At 47.6% G+C, this 21,537-nt stretch overlaps 1 protein-coding gene and 1 non-coding gene across 5 annotated transcripts; one reads left to right on the top strand and one right to left on the bottom strand.

Moving 5' to 3' along the window:
• Nucleotides 1-46: 46 nt before the first annotated feature.
• On the bottom strand, nucleotides 47-9,213 carry LOC123044719 (protein MAIN-LIKE 1). 4 transcript variants are annotated; one of them, XM_044467554.1, is made up of 7 exons: nucleotides 8,828-9,213; nucleotides 7,585-7,996; nucleotides 3,059-3,148; nucleotides 2,330-2,983; nucleotides 1,387-1,548; nucleotides 927-1,307; nucleotides 47-840 (listed from the first exon to the last, which is right to left on the bottom strand). In XM_044467554.1, exons 3-7 carry the CDS (start codon nucleotides 3,140-3,142, stop codon nucleotides 271-273), a joined length of 1,851 nt encoding a protein of 616 aa, XP_044323489.1. In that variant the 5' UTR covers nucleotides 3,143-3,148; nucleotides 7,585-7,996; nucleotides 8,828-9,213; the 3' UTR covers nucleotides 47-270. The 4 variants fall into 4 exon arrangements, with proteins under 4 accessions (XP_044323489.1, XP_044323486.1, XP_044323487.1 ...); XM_044467551.1 differs by lacking the exons at nucleotides 7,585-7,996; nucleotides 8,828-9,213 and adding an exon at nucleotides 5,890-6,180; XM_044467552.1 differs by lacking the exons at nucleotides 7,585-7,996; nucleotides 8,828-9,213 and adding an exon at nucleotides 5,054-5,808.
• TRNAH-GUG (transfer RNA histidin (anticodon GUG)) lies at nucleotides 6,113-6,184 on the top strand. Its single transcript has one exon. It is a non-coding gene; the product is annotated as a tRNA-His (tRNA).
• Nucleotides 9,214-21,537: the final 12,324 nt, after the last annotated feature.

Genomic DNA, 21,537 nt, shown 5'->3' with positions numbered 1-21,537 from the left:
AGCATCACCAAAACGCAAGTGCCGCAGATTAACTGGAGAGGAAGGATAGCAGTGCATACGCCACAAAGGTTGCGCGGCATCTACCTTGCCCCACCAGCCTACACGACTCATGTACGCATGCCAAAGGCCAGGTTTTCACTCACCAGTCACCACGACCAAAGGCATACAAACGCTACATAAAAAACAGTAAACTGTCTGCGGCAGCGCGACGACAGGTCCACTACTTTGTACAATGCCCAAGACCAAACGACGGGCAGCGTCAGTCCCTTATCAGAGGAAGATCGGGTTGGTCTCCTCGGCCCCAACCCCGTCCCTGTGCTTCAACATTTTGAGCTGCACGCACATCCTTCCACTCCTTCGGACGCCCTGGTTGCTCCTCGGGGCTCCGGATTCCTCACACCTCCGCCTCCTTGATTCCGGCAAGCTCGAGTCTCCAGACGAAGACGACTCTGCTGTCAAATGCGACATTTGCCAGGGATCCATCACCTCATTTTCCTTCAACGCTTCCCCTCTGTTTAGCAGAGGCACGGTGCCATCCAACACCCTGTCACACTTGCTAGCCTGATAAGGCACCAGCGCACCTGCATACCGGTCTACCCCGCAGTCCTGAGGGCTTGAAGGATCTTCAGAGACCAAAGGTTTCCTCGCCCTCTTTCTTGGATTCTTTGCTCTCACATTCTTGCTCTGAGCTGCTTCATCTTTCCTTTCATTGCTCTGCGGTGGGGAATAAGTTTTGATCATCATGCTCACCCTCTCTAGGAAGCTTGCAACCTCCACGGGGAGTACCTGTCCCTCCAGATAACGATCAATTACCGGGAGATCATTCTTTAAATCTTCCACCTACAACCCACAACCGATGATCACATCAAGGATCACCTCATATACTAAAAATGTACAAAGAAAATAGATTCCTATTGGGACCTTACCATCATAGAGAAGTTTTGAGATGCATTCCGGCTGCATCTGGTACTGCTCTGTCCAGCTATAGACTCACTCGGGAGGGAGTTTATATTAGCTCCCGTAGAAGGGATAAAACGACAACCAACCAATTGATGGAAGTCATCAATCTCACGAGCATACTCAACCCTCCAGTCTTTCCCTTTACTCCAAGTTCTTCTTGCCCACATTGGCACCTGATAGAGGCGACCTTGCTCCCTCCCAAACTGCCTATTGAACCGGTCAGGTACATACACCTCTTTTATGTTAAAGCTGATTAGCCATGTCCGAGAGTGGCAAATGTTATCTGCTGCGATGCAATATCCTGGAACAATCGCTGGATTTATGTCCTTGTAAGGATTCCAGTTGACCTGAAGAAATGATTAAGAAATTAATTCAACAGCAGTTCATTTGTAGGAATAAATTATAAAATAGGTAATTTGCACTTGCATCGGACAACTGAAGCTGCTCGAAATCCTTTCTCCATTCCATAACTTTCTTTCTCTGCCCACGTGTTGTTCCTCCAAAGTTCCATCGGCATGCCCGGGGCAGCAACGTGTTCTGATTCTTTTGTTGGGGTTGAGTCAAAGGAATATACTCGTAAATCCAAGCCTTGTAGGAACAAGGGGAATCTCTAATTAGTGAACAAGATGGCACAAAGCTAGAGATAACAAGAGAAATCTCTAATTATTGAACAAGATGGCACAAAGCTAGAGATAACAAGGCAAATCTCTAATTATTGAACAAGATGGCAGAGATAACAAGGCAAATCTCTAGTTAGTGATCAAGATGGCACAAAGCTACACACATCTTTCCTACTTATAAAGATTGGAGTTGATGGTGAGTTCACATGTGGGACCATATAAATAAACAAATGCACTTCTACCCATATGTGGGACTAGCAACCTTCCAAAAGATATAATAAACAAATGTTACTATTGTGAGACCTATCCCATCCCAGATAAGAATATACACTGCTACCCTAATATGAGCATAACACTCTTATAAAAACACAGATTATAAATGCGTACGATTCCAATTCAAAACCATGGTCTTTATTTTAATTTCTCTACCCAATCAATTCTTCCAGTTCTTTAGCATAGTAGAAGAGAGCGAACACATTGCAATTTCAACGTGGTCATAGACGTTGCCCTCCTACCAAATCCAAGATCTTGTACATTCAAATTACTCATGTCCATTCGCCTATGTTTTAAAATTTAAATGTTATCTCACTGTAAATCTTGCAAAGGACCTTTCCTTATATATATAACGCTTCCTTTTTAATCATAAACCATGCAATAGACATAAGACATCATCATCTTTTGATATTTCCTAAGCCAGTAGTAACGCACGGGCATTCTGCTAGTAACACTAAATACACAAGAGACAATACCATGAGCAAAGTTGCACTCCCGAGAAACTGGGTAGTAGCATTTGGTGTTACTGCAACAGACAATCCTCTGTACAAATGAGCAAGGGCTGCAGCCCCCCAAGCATACTCATGTATCTTCCTGAAATCCCCCAAAAGTGGTAGGTATCTTGGGGATACAAATCCCCTCATTGTGTCGGGAAATAAGGTGGAGCCAACCAAATATAGAAGGTACGCTCGGGTGCTGAATGCAATGTCATTGATGGTGGGGTTTTCTGGCAGTTGATGGAATTTCCTGTACAACCAGGTTAATCTGATCAATCCACATAGTTGCTCTCCGCTTCCAGGGCTCTCTCCTAAGTAATGCAAGCACATGCGATTCACAGCTTCATCACCGATGGGTTCTGCCGTCACCACATGACCAGTCACTGGGATTCCTAGAATATATGATACGTCACGGAGAGACGGTGCCATTTCAAATCCCATGAAATGTGCAGTATTTGTTTCGTTGTTCCATCTCTCACAGAAGGCTGTAAGCAAGGAACGGTCAATGGTAAATCCTGTCGTAAGAGCAAGATGTCCAAGACCACTAGCATTGACTACTTGTTGTTGTTCATCAGTTAGAATCCATTCTTTTAGCTTCCGTGTCTGCTGGCTTGGTAGCAGAACACCATACCGCTGTAGAAAATAGAGCTTGTCAGTACATATTTTTGCTCACAACGACCGAGTGAAATGGAGGAAAGAGCCACGTACTGTCCAGGTTTGCGAGCTACCAACTGCTCTTCGGCCATTTGGTTTTTGTTGCTGTGTTGTCTGATCATGAGCTGTGGGATTCATCTTATCCTGGAAAACATGGTAAAAAAATGAAGGTAAATGTTCCACGTCCACTATTGTTAAGCAAAAAGGTAGACCGAACAGGGATGTTGTTATTTGTGCAGATCCAGTTGATACAAATGATGTGTAAAAAAACTAAAAAGGAAACAACATATTGGAAGCAATACACTAGAGTGCATGTTCCAGAATAATGACAAGCGACACCATTTCTTATAACTGTTGAAAGTGATGCCCCAGCAATCACTAGATTCAATTACACACCATTTCTAACGGAATATTTTGAGCAGTAAAATAACGCACAGGGTCTGATAAGTTAAGGGATGATTGTGCAACATAAATATAGTCAAGCACACAATAATTCAGAATTTCAGATAGACAACGTCTATGGGAAATACATTTTTTAGTTAAAGTATGTTTTGAACATTTTCCTGCCCTATAATTTGCCGACTACCCACCACTCCCAGTGGTAGGATGATTCATGGATAGTGGGAAAGCACAAGTAAAGTGCATTACATACACATGCACAAAAGCTCCATCCATGGCCACTATTTGTTCTAAAATCTAAACAGTGGCCGGTGTAGAATTTGTTTTTACTGTTTTTTTGGCAGAAATATCAGTGAGGTCAGTCTGAGTAATAATAATGCTTTTCCCTTAAGTAATCAGCTGTGGAGATGAGCATGATACATCTTTAGATGCCACCAGTATGTTGCAACTTTTCAAGGTCCACAAACAGATGTCTAACAAAACAAAATAAGAGGGCAATTATTGGGACACTCGAAATAACTTCAACCTTTTGTAGTAAATGATCCAGGTACAAGAGTTGGCACCAAATCATGCCAAGTTTGGGGGGCAGCCCAGTGCATGTAGCTCCCGCTTGCGCAGGGTCAGGGGAAGGGTCCGGCCACTTTGGGTCTTTTGTACGCAGCCTTTCCCTGCATTTCTGCAAGAGGCTGTTTCCAGGACTTGAACCCGTGACCTCATGGTCACAAGGTAAATATTCATAAATACTAATTCATTTCTCCAATCAAGTTAGCTCTATAGCCTCTGATGATAAATCGTTGTGTAAAGCACAGTAACCAGGACCTGGGTTTGACCAGGCCAAGGAAAAGGGTCGTGAGACGAGAATCACGGCATCTCTAAGAGTAAGGCTCCAAGGGGGTTATTGTTCTTCGGGGTGGCAGCTTGGGGTGCGGGACATGATCCTGATGAAACCGGATAAGTGACCTAATAACAATCTATTTCATGCAATATAAAGTCTAAGCACGTGACAAAAGGAGAAACGCAAAATGGAACCTTTGCTGGTGTGTGTACGTTATCACCTAGGTAGATCCAGCTTTTAATGAAGCGATATAGCATGAGTTTTCAATGTTCTCATGGCAGATCCAGCAAATGGGCACAACATGGCAAACAATAAACAGACTGATTCTGTTTTGTCAAATATAAGTTTTTCCTAGAAAAGCCTTACATTAATAAGTGCCGTGAAAACCTGCCGGGTCAGCAAATCATGCAGGGTGACTGTGCTGTGTGCAATCATCGCAATAGCTCGAGATGAAACACATGTAAGACAGCAAGATTCACCCATCCAAAAGAAAATTTATCATAATTAAGATTTAAGACTGATCCAGAATTATTACACTTTAGAAGTTAGTACAATCTTGTCCTCAAAATTAAATTAAATCTGGCTGCATGATTTGTGTTATGTACTCTTCTCATATTGAACTAGGGGAGTAAATGCTCCGTTTGGCGTTGTGGTAGGTGGTGGCCTTACCCCAAATAACTAGTTTGTGCAGCACTGCACCTGCAAACTACCACTAAATAGAGTGTTGGAAATTCAAAATATGAAATATTTGACTTGATTGCCATATTTAATTTGACTAAGAACAGAACTTGGTTAGCTTGAAGTTAGGTCCATACATGCAGATCTTGCCCTAAACGTAGAACGCTATCCTCCAAGGCGCTAGCAGATATCAGCATTATTCAATCCGCGAGATGAACCTCAGCTCTCTCGCCCCTTGGGCTCCATCCCGCCATGTAATTGTTTGTCGATGAACTGGAACCTCAGAACCAAATTCAACTTATTCCATCACAGTTGATCTTTTATGTACTGTAAGATGTACAACTAATCCGTTCAAAGCTGGGTCGCAATTGAAACGAATGGGAAAATGAAACAATATCCATAATATCTATCGGTATGCGGAAAACTGTGTGATTTATTTATTTTGCATCCATCAATGCCTTGTTAATCCAAGTAAAATGGCAACTCCGGAAAAGAAAGGCACTCAACCATCTAAAATGAGGTCTTTTGCAATGCAGCGACAGAGTGCAGAACAGTCCATGCGTCTACCATGGGAAGTCACAAGAATCAGGTATGTCAGCGGAAGAACCAACCAAACCCACACGCTACACTTGTTCTCACCACCACACGCTGAATGATTCGAACAAACCGCAAGGCGGACCCGCGGCGAACGCAGCAATCACCACTACTTTGGCAAATGGTAAGTCAGGCGGCGCAATCAGTTCAGTTGCCACCAGGGAACACGCATGCATGGAACAACTACACAATGCATTAAACCTACGCTGCCTACTTTTTTGCATAGCATTCCAGTCACGATTCACGAAGCCCCCTTACCACGAACACCCAAGGATGAGATTACGGAGAAGTGACATCGATGGATCTAAGAACGAGGGCTCCGTCTAGCCGAGCCCGATAGTGATAGGGATGTTGAGAATGACGGGGAGTCGGAGAGTACCTGCTCGCCGGCGAGGGGCGGTAGGTGACGCGCCGCTTGCCTCCGCCTCCGGAGGCTGTTAGGGCACCTCCTTTCCCCTTCCCTGGGGTTTGGGCGGAGGCGGAGGCGGAGTCGGGAAAGTGAAGAATGAAGCAGGCGGGGCCCACGAGGAGAAAAGCTCATCGAGCGAGCAGCATCTTCGAATTGCTGTTATAAGTACTTACAGGCTTCCATGTACATCAATGTGGCTGTAGTTTAGTGGTGAGAATTCCACGTTGTGGCCGTGGAGACCTGGGCTCGAATCCCAGCAGCCACACATCTTTTTTTTTTTTTGCTATGCACAAACTCGTTTATCTCTTAAATCCTCACAATGCAATTTGCTATGCAGCAACTCAGTTGTATCTCTTAAATCCTAAGTACAGTTTGTGCACAGTGTCTCTGCTTGCACAAGTCTGAAGAAGTAGCAGATCTTGTGGAAAATGCGAATGGAGGCCCGTGGAGACCTGGGCTCGAATCCCAGCAGCCACACATCTTTTTTTTTTTTGCTATGCACAAACTCGTTTATCTCTTAAATCCTCACAATGCAATTTGCTAGGCAGCAACTCGTTGTATCTCTTAAATCCTAAGTACAGTTTGTGCACAGTGTCTCTGCTTGCACAAGTCTGAAGAAGTAGCAGATCTTGTGGAAAATGCGAATGGAGGCCGAGCATCAGGTAGGCCATTTAGGCCTTGTTCGTTTAATCCTCCTCCCAAGGGGATTGGAGTGGATTGGAGAGGAATTTGGCTTGTAGGGGATCTAATCCCCCTCAATCCCTGCCAATCCCCCTCACAAACCACCTCAACCGAACAAGGCCTTAAGTGTGCTAGGGATGTGTGCCCTCCCGGTATTTCTGGTTCATGCTCCCTCGTATCGCTGCACCATCGCGTGTATTGAGGGCAGGCCAGCTAGCACGTGTAGGTACAGAATCTAGGCATTTAAGTAGTTGTTCTCAGGTCCATTCGACTCCACATCCTCTCCATACTGAACATAGTACATCTCCCACGGGCACAGTCGAAGGAATCCCGGCAGGCACGCCCGGCCACCAGCTCGGTTATTGCACACGTGGCTTAACTATGTCCAGCAGACACGGATCTAGTAATAATTAATAAATAACCAAATCACTAGGCCGCCTAAACAGCTGCTCACCAAGATGATGTCGATTTTGAGGCTGTAAAACTAATTTACAGGATCAGGGGCAAATGCCAAGTTGCGCATAACAATAATGACCGAGTCAGGAGCACTGAATTTTGTCTAACCACCGGCAATCTGACAGTCTTAGCAACCTAATTAAGATTTTTGTGAATGTTGCATAAACTAGTGGGTAAACAGACCTGACCCTGCAAGATAGTAGCTGAAAAACTATTACCATGTTAATAAAAATGATTTGTACATTTAATGCATCAACATTAACACACAAATCTTCTGATCGTCCCACATGCCATTTGCACTGGTGCATGTCTGAACTTAACTAGGATTGGTAGGAGCAATCAACAGATTATCACACACAGGGTAGACAAATTTCCAACATACTCTGTTATGCCTAATCATTTGCATTCGTAGGAGCAATCAATAGAACCTAATCATTTGCATTTTTTAACAACAGAAAAAAGCACCATTAGCCATGAAAACATCATCAACCAGCTAAATCAAGAAGTAAAAGCTGAAGAATTCCTCACCTGATGAGGAAACTAGTTATATCAAGATCGATCAAGATGCTTATTTGTCTCAGTGATAAAGAAACACACAATCTGAAGGCACCAGATGCATATTTGCTTAAAGATATTGCATTTTTGCAATTTTTGTGATGGGCCACGTGCTTGCTCCCACTGCCAGGCATGACTACAGTACACATATTCTTGGAAGCACTAAAACAACATAGGCAAAATGAAAGAATCGAACTAGGGAGGTTATGTGTGGAAGCATCTGTTCCAAGCTGTCAGAAAGTTCAAGGGTGATGTTTCCAAGGAACCCAACTATGCATATTGTTGGATGGCATCTTTTTCTCTGGGGGCAGAACTGCACATTTTTTCAACCATTTGTCGCATTTTGTCACCTTGCATTCTTAGTTGAACTGAACCTAAGACAAATCTGCGGAATTTGAAGGGAATATGGATTAGAAAGAGTTGGCAAAAAAACACAGAAGATATATGTTAAAAATGTCTAACAAAAATTTCTGATGCTAGGCATAACAAAGATGTTAACAACCGCCAATTCTGCACATTGGGGAAGGGCACTTGTATCTATCCATGGCACATGTGAGTTGGCAAGAAGGCAATACTACAAGATTGCAGAAATAGGAAAATGCTTCAGATTAAACACCTTCTACTAAAGGGTTGAGATCACAGACCATATCAGCATGGTGCTGATCAGGAACCACAAGTGCATCATCATTGTTTTCTGCACATCTAACCCATAGATACTATCCATCAGAAACCAAGCAAAGGAGCAACTTAGGTTTTTTCTTTACATGAGAATGGGCAGTGCAAAAAGTTGGGACTGTATGAATTAGCACCGCAAAGAACACATGTTGGCAAAATTAAGCCGATGTGGCACATACGCATGGGTAAGGATAACATTTTCTCTCATGATTATCCGTCACATATATTGTCTAAAAACATCACAGTAAATTCGGATCTAGGCAGCAACAGGATGAGGAGAGACCTATCCAGTTCAAACGAAGGGGATTACAAGCAAACAAAAGGAAATCACATCTGTACAAAAGTACAAGCATCAGAGAGCACTCTATTCTAGATTATCAACACAAATGGTATACATCTGGATCGAGCCATGCAGCCAAATCAGCCGTACCAAAGGAATATAAGGAACAAACTTGAAATTGCCAAGAAACGTGCAAATCTAGAACAGATGAAACCCATCTAAGATAAAAGCTTAAGTACATGAGGTGTGATCCAGCCTCACCGACGAAAACAATGAAGAAAATGATTTCTCCCGGCCGGATCCGTGGACAAGGACCTCGCCCTGGACAGATCCGGTGTTCCGCAAACTCGAGGGGATCCGGTCGCCGGAGTGGAAGAGGACGCGGGATCCGGGTGATTTGGCAGTCAGAGTGGAAGAGGACGAGCGCTCGGGCCGGCGCTTCGGTCGCAGGAGCCGAGGGAGGGTGGGGCTGCACCCGGTCTCCTGGCCACGGCTGAAGGGGAGCGTGGTCGCCGACGACCACCACCGCGGGAACTACGCACAGATGAGAAAGAGAGAGGGAGGGGGATGGCTGGGCGACGGAACAGGAACGAGAACGACAGAGAAAGAGCGTCATAGGTTGAGCAGAGAGGACACGAGCAGGCTGATGGGCCAAACATGTACGCGCGGGCTGTATCCCAGACCGTATATGGATGCATAGGCTTACACGAGCCGACACGAGCCTGCCAACAGGCTGACAGATTCCAGATCTCAAAGCCCATTCCAACAGCCAGGATACCGGCCTACCTGATGCTCGGCCACCAAAAGCCCTCACTCCAGATCTTGCGGCTACAAACAGCAGTCTTAACTGTCCTGGCATCAATTCTGCAGTGGTAGGGCATTCACAACCCATAAGTTTATTTTTAAACGGGTTCACAACCGACAAGTAGCAACACCATGTTCCCAGATTGCTTTTGCCAAAAACAAACTCCAGACTGCTTTTGGAATGAAGCCGGCTGGTTTCTGTTAGATGTGTATAGTCCCTTTTCGGTATATCCCCGTTGTATAAGGGGTTTTCTGCACTTTGTCACACATGTATATGTAATGGCCTTTGGCCCTCAGGAAAAGTAGTTGTTGTTTATCCAACATGGTATCAGATGTTAGGTTCCTCTCTCTCTCGCACGCTGCAACTCTGTGCTAGCTCCTCCCCCAATCCACCCCGTCCGGCCCTTCTCGCCGCTGATCTGGCCACCCCGGCTGTCCTCGCTGCGGATCTGGCCGCCCCAGTCCTCCTCACTGCGACTCCGGCCACCCCGGTCTGCTCCGCTGCCCGGCCCCGTCGCCTCCTCCGCCTGGCCGCTGCCCTGTCGGGCCTGCTGCTTCGCTCGGCCTGCTGTTGTGCTGCTGCTTCACTTGGCCCCCGTGTCTTCTCCCCGGCCGCCCCTGCTCCAGCGGGCACTGCTGTCCTCGAGCGCCGTTGGCTCCCGCTCTGGATCGGGTCTCGGGCACTGCTGCTTCGCTGCTGCCCTGATCCATTTCGGCCCTCGGGTGCTGCTGCAGATCGGGCCTTGTTCGCCTGCTCGATCCCCCTCTCGTGAGCATCTCTTCCCCGCTCGGTTTCTGGCCTCGTGAGCATCTCTGCCCGATCCAGATCGGGCCTTCGTTGACTTCCAAAAAAAAAGGCAGAATCAGCACCAAGGGATACCTTAGTATGTCATCCTTGGGCTATGTGGTTGTTCCTCGCTGCTCGGTGATCTTTGATGGCACCAACTATGCTGAGTTCGCCGGTTTCATGTGTATTCATATGCGCGGTCTTCTGTTGTGGGGTGTTCTCTCTGGCGAGGTACACTGTCCGCCGTGCCCTGTTGCTCCGGTGGTGCCTGTTCCGCCAGTACCGCCGGTACTTGCTGCTGATGCTTCTCAGGCTGATCGGGATGCAGCCAAGGCTCTTGATGCTGCTGCAGTTGATGCCTATGATCAGCAGGTATCTGCTTACTCTGATGCTCTTTCTGTCTACCGGGATGATCTGTCTGCTTACACTTAGTGGTGCAATGATGATGCTCGAGCTGCTGCTGTTCTCACTGCCAGTGTCCTCCCTTAGTTTGCTTCCGAGTTCATGGCCCTTGGCACTGTTGCAGCGATGTGGTCCTATCTTTGTCAGCGCTATCAGCCCTCTGGCGATGCTTTATACCTCTCTGTGGTGCGTCAGGAGCATGCTCTTCAGCAGGGTGACTCATCTGTTGATGAGTTCTATTCACAGTGCTCTGCCATCTGGCGTCAGCTTGACTCACTGCGGACAGTTGTTTGTGGCACTTGCCGTTGTTGTCAGACTACGCGGTCTGACTTGGAGTTTCAGAGGGTTCATGAGTTCTTATCTCGTCTCCGCTCTGAGTTTGAGCCCAGGCGTGCTCACCTGCTTGCTCGTGGTCGTGTTCCTATCTCGGAGGTGCTTGCCGAGCTTCGTGCTGAGGAGAAACGCCTTCGCTCTGCTGGGTTGCTTCTGGTTCCGTCAGTGTTGGCTGCCCGGGCTCCTGTGTCGTCTGCTCTCCTCACTGCTCCGCCGTTCCTGCCTACTCCTCCAGGGGGGGAGCCGTCCTTCTTATGCTAAGAAGGGCACGTCGCGCCGTGACACCGTCTGTGGTTACTGCTCCCGGCAAGGTCACCCAGAGTCTGATTGTCGTCAAAAGAAGCGAGACCAGAGGCGCTCCTCCTCCAGTGGACCTCCTGTGTCTTCCTCGACTCCGTCACTCACTGACCAGGACATTGCTCGCCTCAAGCGTCTTCTTGCTTCCTCAGGCTCCTCGTCGACTGGCTCTGCTGCTGCTGTGACTGCACCCTCTTCCTCACCATCACAGGCTTCTACACAGTCAGGTACATCTTCGTGGGTTCTGGATTCTGGAGCCTCTTTTCATATGTCTGCTGATTCTTTTGCGTTGTCTTCTCTCCGACCTCTTGATTCGCCTGTTAATGTTATTACTGCCGATGGCACATCTCTTCCTGTTGCTAGTCGTGGTATTCTTTCCACTCCATCTTTTTCTGTTCCGAGTGATTCACATGTTCCTCGCCTTACCATGAATCTTTTTTCCGCTGCCCAACTTACTGATTCTGGTTGTCGGGTCATTCTTGATACCGACTCTTGCTCCATTCAGGATCGTCGCACCAAAGCTTTGGTTGGTGCTGGCCCCCGGTGCCGTGAGTCAGCGGGCCTTTGGGAGATTGACTGGCTTTGTGTTCCTTCCGCTGCCACCACATCTGCCAGCTCTCATGCTCTTGCTGCCTCTTCGTCTGCGTCTTTCCAGCAGTGGCATCATCGACTTGGTCACATCTGTGGCTCTCGCCTATCTTCCTTAGTGCGTCAGGGCCTCTTAGGGTCCGTATCTGGAGATGTCTCCTTATATTGTAATGGTTGCAGACTTGGCAAACAGACTCAGTTACCTTATCCTACCAGTGAGTCTATATCTCAGCGTCCTTTTGACTTAGTTCATTCTGATGTCTGGGGTCCTGCTCCCTTTGATTCGAAAGGTGGTCATCGCTACTACGTTTTGTTTATTGATGATTTCTCTCGCTACACTTCGCTTTACTTTATGAAATCTCGTAGCGAGGTTCTCTCCATATACAAACGTTTTGCTGCCATGGTTCGCACCCAGTTTGCCACGCCCATTCGTACTTTTCGTGCTGACTCCGCTGGAGAGTATATCTCTCAGCTGTTGCGTGGTTTTCTCGCGGACCAGGGAACTCTTGCTCAGTTCTCCTGTCCTGGGGCTCATGCTCAGAATGGTGTTGCCGAGCGAAAGCATCGTCATTTGCTTGAGACGGCTCGTGCGCTGATGATTGCTGCTTCCCTTCCACCCTATTTTTGGGCTGAGGCTGTTTCCGCATCCACCTATCTCATCAACATTCAGCCATCAACTGCTCTGCAGGGTGGCATTCCTATGGAGTGTCTCACTGGTCGCTCCCCAGACTACTCAGCTCTTCGTATGTTTGGATGCGTCTGTTATGTTCTTCTTGCTCCCCGAGAACGCACCAAACTGACTGCTCAATCGGTTGAGTGTGTTTTCCTTGGCTATAGTGATGAGCACAAGGGCTATCGATGTTGGGATCCCGTGGGTCGTCGCTTGCGCATCTCGCGTGATGTGACTTTTGATGAGTCTCGTTCTTACTACCCACGTTCTTCTTCCTCGAGCTTCTCCGTGGACGACCTTTCTTTCCTTCTCCTTCCCGATACACCCTGCTATGTGCCTCATGTGTCACCTCTTCCTCCGGCACCTCTCCTTCCTTCTCCTTCACCACCAACCCCGTCTTCTCCATCCTCCTCCTCCACCTCTCCCCCATCCTCTCTAGTCCGTCGCCCTCTATCACCGTTTCCTCTCCACTATACTCGCCGCCCTCGTATTGAGCATGCTTCTCCTGACGTGTCTGACGCGCCTTCCACCTCTGGTGAGCCTCTGTTCATGCCTACCCCGGTTCACAACCTTCGTGCCCGGCCTCGTCCTCCGCCTGATCGCTACTCTCCTGATTGGTACGGTCTCTCTGTTCTTGCTGAGCCCACCTCCTATCGGACTGCCATGACTCAGCCTGAATGGCAGCTTGCGATGGCCGAAGAGCTTGCTGCTCTTGAGCACTCTGGCACATGGGATCTGGTTTCCCTCCCTTCTGGTGTTCGTCCCATCACCTGCAAGTGGGTCTACAAGATTAAGACCCGCTCCGATGGTTCTCTTGAGCGCTACAAAGCTCGTCTTGTGGCCCGTGGTTTTCAGCAGGAGCAGGGACGCGACTATGACGAGACATTCGCTCCTGTTGCTCACATGACCACTGTTCGCACTCTTCTTGCCGTGGCTTCTGTTCGTCAGTGGTCTATCTCTCAACTTGATGTCCAGAACGCCTTTCTAAATGGCGAGCTGCGTGAGGAGGTTTACATGCATCTCCCGCCGGGGTACTATGCTCCTGACGGCATGGTGTAACGCCCCCGATTCAATCGTACACTAATCATGCACGCAAATGTGTACGATCAAGATCAGGGACTCACGGGAAGATATCACAACACAACTCTACGAATAAAATAAGTCATACAAGCATCATAATACAAGCCAGGGGCCTCGAGGGCTCGAATACAAGTGCTCGATCATAGACGAGTCAGCGGAAGCAACAATATCTGAGTACAGACATAAGTTAAACAAGTTGCCATAAGATGACTAGCACAAACTGGGATACAGATGGAAAGAGGCGCAGGCCTCCTGCCTGGGATCCTCCTAACTACTCCTGGTCGTCGTCGTCAGCCTGCACGTAGTAGTAGGCACCTCCGATGTAGTAGGGTCGTCGTCGACGGTGGCGTCTGGCTCCTGGACTCCAGCATCTGGTTGCGACAACCAGAAAGAAAGGAAAGGGGAAAAAGGGGGGAGAAAGCAACCGTGAGTACTCATCCAAAGTACTCGCAAGCAAGGAGCTACACTACATATGCATGGGTATATGTGTAAAGAGGCCATATCAGTGGACTGAACTGCAGAATGCCAGAATAAGAGGGGGATAGCTAATCCTGTCGAAGACTACGCTTCTGGCAGCCTCCGTCTTGCAGCATGTAGAAGAGAGTAGATTGAAGTCCTCCAAGTAGCATCTCCAAGTAGCATATCCAGGTAGCATCTCCAAGCGCATCCAGGCATCGCATAGCATAATCCTACCCGGCGATCCTCTCCTCGTCGCCCTGTAGAAAAGCGATCACCGGGTTGTCTGTGGAACTTGGAAGGGTGTGTTTTATTAAGTATCCGGTTCTAGTTGTCATAAGGTCAAGGTACAACTCCAAGTCGTCCTGTTACCGAAGATCACGGCTATTCGAATAGATTAACTTCCCTGCAGGGGTGCACCACATAACCCAACACGCTTGATCCCATTTGGCCGGACACACTTTCCTGGGTCATGCCCGGCCGCGGAAGATCAACACGTCGCAGCCCCACCTAGGCAAAACAGAGAGGCCAGCACGCCGGTCTAAACCTAAGCGCACAGGGGTCTGGGCCCATCGCCCATAGCACACCTGCACGTTGCGAGGGCGGCCGGAAGCAGAACTAGCCCCCTTAATACAAGAGCAGGCTTACGTTCCAATCCGGCGCGCGCCGCTCCGTCGCTGACGTCTGAAGTGCTTCGGCTGATACCACGACGTCGGGATACCCATAACTACTCCCGCGTAGATGGTTAGTGCGTATAGGCCAGTAGCCAGACTCAGATCAAATACCAAGATCTCGTTAAGCGTGTTAAGTATCCGCGAATGCCGAACAGGGCCAGGCCCACCTGTCTCCTAGGTGGTCTCAACCTGCCCTGTCGCTCCGCCACAAAGTAACAGTCGGGGGCCGTCGGGAACCCAGGCCCACCTCTACCGGGATGGAGCCACCTGCCCCTTCAGCCCCCATCTCCGAACAGTATCACAGGTAATGTAACAGTGTAAAGTATATAGTATATGCCCGTGATCACCTCCCGAAGTGATCACAGCCCAGTAGTATAGCATGGCAGACGGACAAGAGTGTAGGGCCACTGATGGAACACTAGCATCCTATACTAAGCATTTAGGATTGCGGGTAAGGTATCAATGACTGTAGCAGCAATGACAGGCTATGCATCAGAATAGGATTAACGGAAAGCAGTAACATGCTACACTACTCTAATGCAAGCAGTATAGAGAAGAGTAGGCGATATCTGGTGATCAAAGGGGGGGCTTGCCTGGTTGCTCTGGCAAGAGAGAGGGGTCGTCAACTCCGTATTTGAACTGGTCAGCAGCAGCGTCGGTCTCGTAGTCTACCGGAGAGAAGAGGGGGAAGAAATAATGAATACAGAGCAAACAAAGCACCACAAAATATCAAGGCAATACGCGGTGTTCGGTGTGCCCTAACGCGGTAGTAGGTGATACCGGTGAAGGGGGAAAACCCCGGGAAAGTATTCCCGGTGTTTCGTGTTTTCGGGCAGAGGAGTTGGAGGGGGAAAGTTGCGAGTTCGATAGGTTAGGGGAGTGTGGCGGACGAACGGGTTGCGTATCCGGAATCGTCTCGTCGTTCTGAGCAACTTTCATGTACAAAACATTTTCATCCGAGTTACGGATTATTTTATATGATTTTCCAAAGATTTAAGCAATTTCCGGGATTATTCTTAATTCGAAAATAAAATGGTTAATTGCTAGATACACCCAAAAGTGTACCCAGCCGGAGTGCTCGTATGGCTGACAGCGGGCCAGGGAGGTTCCAGTCAGCAGAGTTGACCCAGTCAACATTTGACCGGTCAAAAGGTCAATAGGGTTTGGGTCCCACTTGTCATTGGCTCATCTAGCTAACTGCAGTTTTAAAATAACTATTCTACTTCATTAGGTTAACTAAGATTAATTAATTAAGTTAATTAAATATTTAACTAATTAATTAATTAATTAATTATTTGTTAATATTATTTTTTTAACCCCTTTTTTTCAGAAAAGGGGGGCGTGGGCACCACTGGGCAGTGGCCCATAGAGCCAATCTGGTGACGAGCGAACGGGCACAGGGGCGTGGAAGTGGGCGCCCGTACCCAAGGAGGGGGCGAACCCAAGCAAGGCGGGACGCTGGCGCCGGGCGCCGCCCGGGGCGTGGTCGCCGGCGACGAGGGGAGCCGCCGGATGGACCAGTGGAGGAGGGATGCGGCGGCGGTAGTGCGGCAGGGGAGAGCGGGGGTGAGCGCGGGCGCCGGCTCCAAGCGCGGCCAGCCGGGGCCTCGGTGAGCATCGACGAAGTACTGGGGCGAGGGGGAAGGGCCGGGGCGGGGTCGAGGAGGCGGTCCGGCAGGGGGGGGTCCGAGAGACGGCGTCAGTGGCGGAGAACGGCGGCGATGGGAGGGGGTCGGAGCATGGCAGGGAGCCATGCGCCGGCGCGGACGACGCGGGCGTGCAGGTGCGCTGCTGGAGCGCGGGGAAGAGGAGAAGGAGGGGGTCCTCACAAAGGGTTGCAGGGTCATGGCAATGGGCTCGGGGAGGACAGGGACGACGAGGTCGGGGTCGGGTCGGCGACGGAGATGAGGTCGAGGCGGCGAGGTCTCCGGGCGGTGGTGGTGTGACGACGGGCGACGACATCGGGTCGGTGACGAGGCGAGGACGCAGCTTCAAGCGAGCGCCGTGCGAGGGAGAGGAGGGGCCCGGAGGAGTCCGGGAGGGGCGGCGCCGGCGGCGGTTTGCATCGGGCACGAGCGTGCGGGGGGAGGTGATCGAACAGGGGCGCTCCTCTCCCTGTGCCGATGCGTATGTGTGTGTGTTGCGAGTGGCGGCGCTGGGAGGGAGACGAGGGAGAAGTGGGGATCGTGAGGGAGTGGGGCGCTAGGGTTCGGGGAATGGAGAGGCAGGCCATATAGGCCACGGCCGGGGTGGGCCGGTTGGCTGGCTAGCTAGCTGGGCCTCATGGCCCAGCGGGGGGGGGGGGGTTCTGGTCTTCTGTTTTTTTTGTTTGTTTTGTTTGTTTTCTTTTATTTATTTTCTCCTCTGTTTTAATTCAATTTAAAATATTTATGCATCTTATAAAACTGTGTCTTCTACACCATAATTATCTATGTAATATCTAGTACAAACCGAACAATTTTATTTTAATGTTTGAAAACTTTTATTATTTACCAAATTTTAAATTTGAATTTGAATCGGTTTCGAATTAACTCGAGATTAGCAACTATAATCGAGGTGACGTGGCATCACTAGCAGAGGATCACTGTAGCTTAATTACCCGGGCGTCACAATTCTCCTCCACTACAAGAAATCTCGTCCCGAGATTTAAGAGGGGTGTAAGGGGGGAAGTTTGGTAACGAATCTAGCGGGTCTTCTCATCCTGGCTTGCTCTTCTCGAAGAGGCCGGTCCAATACATTGATGTCTTCATTTCGCTGCTTTAGGTCATCAAGATGAAGTCGGCGTCCTTTCTTCCGGAACTCCATCGTACTTACGAAGGAATAAAGGGTGGGCATACAGGGAGAACGAACCTCTGCAAGGTTAACTATCTGGTCGATAAGATCGGGGAAGGTGGCGGAAAGTAACTCTCGAATTGAAACTTAACGAATTATCGAGAGCAAAGTAAGTAAGTACCACGAGAAGTTCCAAGCGGGTAGGCAATCGTTCGATGCCTGTTACAAGGCGTGAAAGGGGTTCAGAGCAACGGGAATAAGCATTGCGTCTGATACCAGAATAGATCACTAGGAAGGTGGCTCGTGATCTTTCATACGAAGCCAAGCGTGAGGATTAGCTTTAGTAACAGGGGTGCAGGAGAGTCAGGTTTCGATCCTGTGGAACTGTGGGTTATGGGCCCACCATGTGGTTGAAAGTAGGAAGGGGGCCGACATTTTGCACGGTCATGATAGTAAGGTGTGTCAAAGGGTAGCCTGTCAGATATGTCGGCAACAACATCGATACCAAGGGCGAGGGACGAAGAGAACCATTTTCCTGCTCGTTGAACGAGGCGGGCCAATAGGCAAAGTTCTCGTCCATCGGTGGTTACCGGAATGTTTTCAACAATAGTAACAGGGTCTTGCTGACAGAGTTGTACACCGAGGTGTTTACATAAGCAGGAGAACATTACTGCTTAGATCATATAGACCACAAGAAAGGTTAAACAAAACAATGGAAAGGAAAAGGTGATCATCAGATCAAATAGAACAATGGAATGGAAAATATGTTTAAACACATATTTCGAGGGTATATCCTTCCCAAGGACAAGCAGAGCAAGATATCCATGACAGGATATAAAGTAGAAAACCATTTAGGTAAGGGGGGAGGAATCTCATGATATTACTCATACAACGGTGTTAGGATAATGATAATTAAAATATAGCATCGTGCTTCAAATGTGCCTGTTGAAAATGGGAGTACCATTGACATGCTTCGAGATAGCAGTGACATGGTCTTCAGGTGAAGATCAGACTTTGGAAACACGAAGGATCCATCAAGAATAACTTGTAGAATAAGTCTTACAATTTCCTCATGGATGAATGGATAACCTTGCTGAAAAGGAATCTATAATGATAGGTCCTCCAGCCGGGGGGGGGTGCTAGGCATGACATCATGTTACCGGGTCATCAAAGGATCAACGTCATAACTCTTGGAAAGTTGTCCCAACCATCATATCTGACCGAGATTCAGATCCGATTGGTGTCAGGATACCTGAGACTCAGGATGTCCGAGAAGAAAAGGCGCAACACAAATCGTTGAAATGGCATTGCAAGCTTCTCGGGAAATGAACTATGGGAGCGGGTTTCTGAAGCAATAGTTCACCATTAAACCAAGGAGAGGACAAGGAGGTGTCTGGTGAACTCAACGGCAATTCACCGAGATTCCCAAAAGATGGATTTCCACCATTAAGTGAACAAGGAGATAACATTTGTCAGATCAAATGATATAAGGAAGTATGCTCGAGGAAAACATACACAATTAAACATTGGTTGAAGGGTGCGCCCGAAGTACGGGTTGGGTTGCACTACCAATGTTAGAATGGTGATTCAATTAGCGAAGGACTTAGAATGAACTATCGCCCATTCACTTCAAAGCAATAGGGTTGCTAGAAGTTTTGAATTCACACGTCATAGCTCCATTGTCGGTATTCCGGTTGAAAACAATACGGGGACCAAGGAATGAACGAAGATGGCAAGAAGTATTAAGATATCAAGAATTATTAAGAGGTGGTGAAATTCTCACCACATTCTTGACAAAAAGAGATGGTAATACTTCCGAGGTAAGGAAGATCAATTGCTGGACAGCAAGGAACTCAAGGTATAACACCAAACATGAACAAGCTTGTGTTGGTGGGAAGGCAATAAAGTGGTCGATGATAATACAATCCATCGAGGCAAGGATGGTATTTCTCATCATGAATCCAATTGATATCCTGGATGAGCTGAGAATGTTGACGATCACGACACCTTTGTCGCGAGAGTTCATGAAGATGTAATCGATCGGCGACGACATCAAGTCAAAGTAATGATGAAGTGAAAGGTTATTGGAACCAAGGGTACGACACAAACTCGAAACCAAGCTTGTTGTTCAAGGCGAAATGATATGACGATGAGGATCGACATAAGGTTAGTTCATCGTCGAAAATTGGTGCTCCGAGAATAAGGACCAGGTAGCACAGTTAGAATCGTCACGACAATGATATAGCCAAACAGGCTAGGAATGGCGTGATCGGGTACAAACTCGTACTTATAGAAGCTTACTGAAGAGTTGTTGAACCGAAAAGCGGACTCGGTTCAGTTATCGGTGTCTTTGAGTGTTCAATAACTCAGAGCCCACGAAAAATTGGAATCGGTGGGAAGGTAGCACTTGATGAAGAACTCATAAAAAGTTATGCAGTTCCATGATAATCTCGAGATACCAGGGGGGGTAATACTCGACGACACATCAAAGTAAAGGTTGGACTGGTGTATTGATCCATAGAAGACAATTGTTTTAACTTGTCCGAGAAAAGAGATCAAAGAAGAACAATCATGGTCGGAACCACGATTGCAGAAGGCCAGATCCTAGATATAAGATGAACTTATACCAAGGAATAATTCATTTAAGAGAAGCTTTAATGATAAGATCTACATCGTGTCCATGGGCATGAACACAAGTTTAAGGTCGACTCCCACTTCTCCAATGCACAACCTTTCATTCACTTCTCGCGCTCAATGAAGTTGTAGTTTTGAAATTTTATCTGGCAAAATACCAGAAGAGTACGACTCGTGAAAACTTTCGAGTTCACACCTATTAAGGAAGGCATAGGTTCAACCCATTGGGGCATCTTAGAATCATATACCAAATCTTCAGAAGTAATTAACTCAAGCTCAAAGGCAGAGCATGGTTGAGAAAGCAGAGGATACAATTTACCAAAGGCATTATGTATCAGAGGAAAGGCTCACAAGGTTATTGAATATGAAGGGCGTTGTCAGATAAAATCCAACAAAGGATCTGGTGGTCCACAAGGGATCTGACGTGAGCATCGGTACTCAACTAGAGGAAGAAGATTGCAAGGAGATCAGATTATAGAAACAACTGACTAACTCAATTGTCAAATGCAAAGGAATTATGATTTCCAAATCAAGGGATCAGAAGCAATGCTCTGAGTAGGGATGGATAAGTTGAATAGCCTTAGGGTACAATCAATGACAATTGGATTGGTCGAGAACCAATTCCAGTTAAAAGAATGGCAGCTTAGCCGGAGAAGTAATTTATAAGGATCAATGATGATTGCGTGCATTCGCAAACATATTGAGTCAACAGACTCAAAATGATAATGACAAGGAATGTCATTAAGACTACGAGACTTATGGGATTAACCATAATGTGAGCAAACAAGAATTTCAAGAGCCAAAGGCTCCAGAGGATTTTCGGAAGATCGAATAGTATTTTGAAGACTTTTGTGAAACTCATGAACAACTGGGGATGAGCGGATACTTGACAAGTGCGGCGATTTATTTGAAGGGGTATTCATGTGGCAAAGAACTGCTAGGCAGTAGGCACGAAGTATTCTCGGAACAATAGAGAAAACTTCGGGTATCTTGTAATAACAAGAACAATGGGGAATGATCGTAAGAATGGCAAGTGTAAGTAGTTATCCATAAGGATTTATCGGTGGTCGGGAATAGCAAAAGTGATGGGCACAAAGTCTCGAGAGAATATCAAAGAGTATCTCCGAAATCTTCTGGTGCAGTCGGTGACCATCTGGACTGAAGGGGCTCTCCGGGAGAAAGTATTTTCGAGAACCTAAAGTTAGTTTTAGTAAAAATCGTTTAACCCGAATAGAAGAGGTTCAGAATCCCAGAGTAAAGGTCGAGGAATAAAAGATCCTAATACCACCCAATGGCGACGTGGGCCCATGGGCCACACAGCCATGTTAGTAAAAGTTTTTCAACGACTAGACTCGACTTCGGCCAAGGAGTTGGAAAGGGGGATTCCTACAGGCAGTCGGCTCTGATACCAACTTGTGACGCCCCCGATTCAATCGTACACTAATCATGCACGCAAATGTGTACGATCAAGATC

This window comes from Triticum aestivum, chromosome 2B (genome assembly GCF_018294505.1).
Source record: "Triticum aestivum cultivar Chinese Spring chromosome 2B, IWGSC CS RefSeq v2.1, whole genome shotgun sequence".
Classification (NCBI taxonomy): Eukaryota; Viridiplantae; Streptophyta; class Magnoliopsida; order Poales; family Poaceae; genus Triticum; species Triticum aestivum.
Note: the sequence above shows the minus strand (reverse complement) of the source record. Positions and strands in the feature narration are given on the sequence as shown.

Excerpts from the sequence above, each read along its gene's own strand:
- LOC123044719 (XM_044467551.1), bottom strand. The coding sequence starts at position 6,051 with ATGAGCTTTTCTCCTCGTGGGCCCCGCCTGCTTCATTCTTCACTTTCC. Across the intron at positions 1,549-2,329 it reads GGAGTGCAACTTTGCTCATG|GCTTGGATTTACGAGTATAT; the intron begins GTATTGTCTCTT and ends TGTTCCTACAAG. Across the intron at positions 841-926 it reads CTCAAAACTTCTCTATGATG|GTGGAAGATTTAAAGAATGA; the intron begins GTAAGGTCCCAA and ends TGTGGGTTGTAG.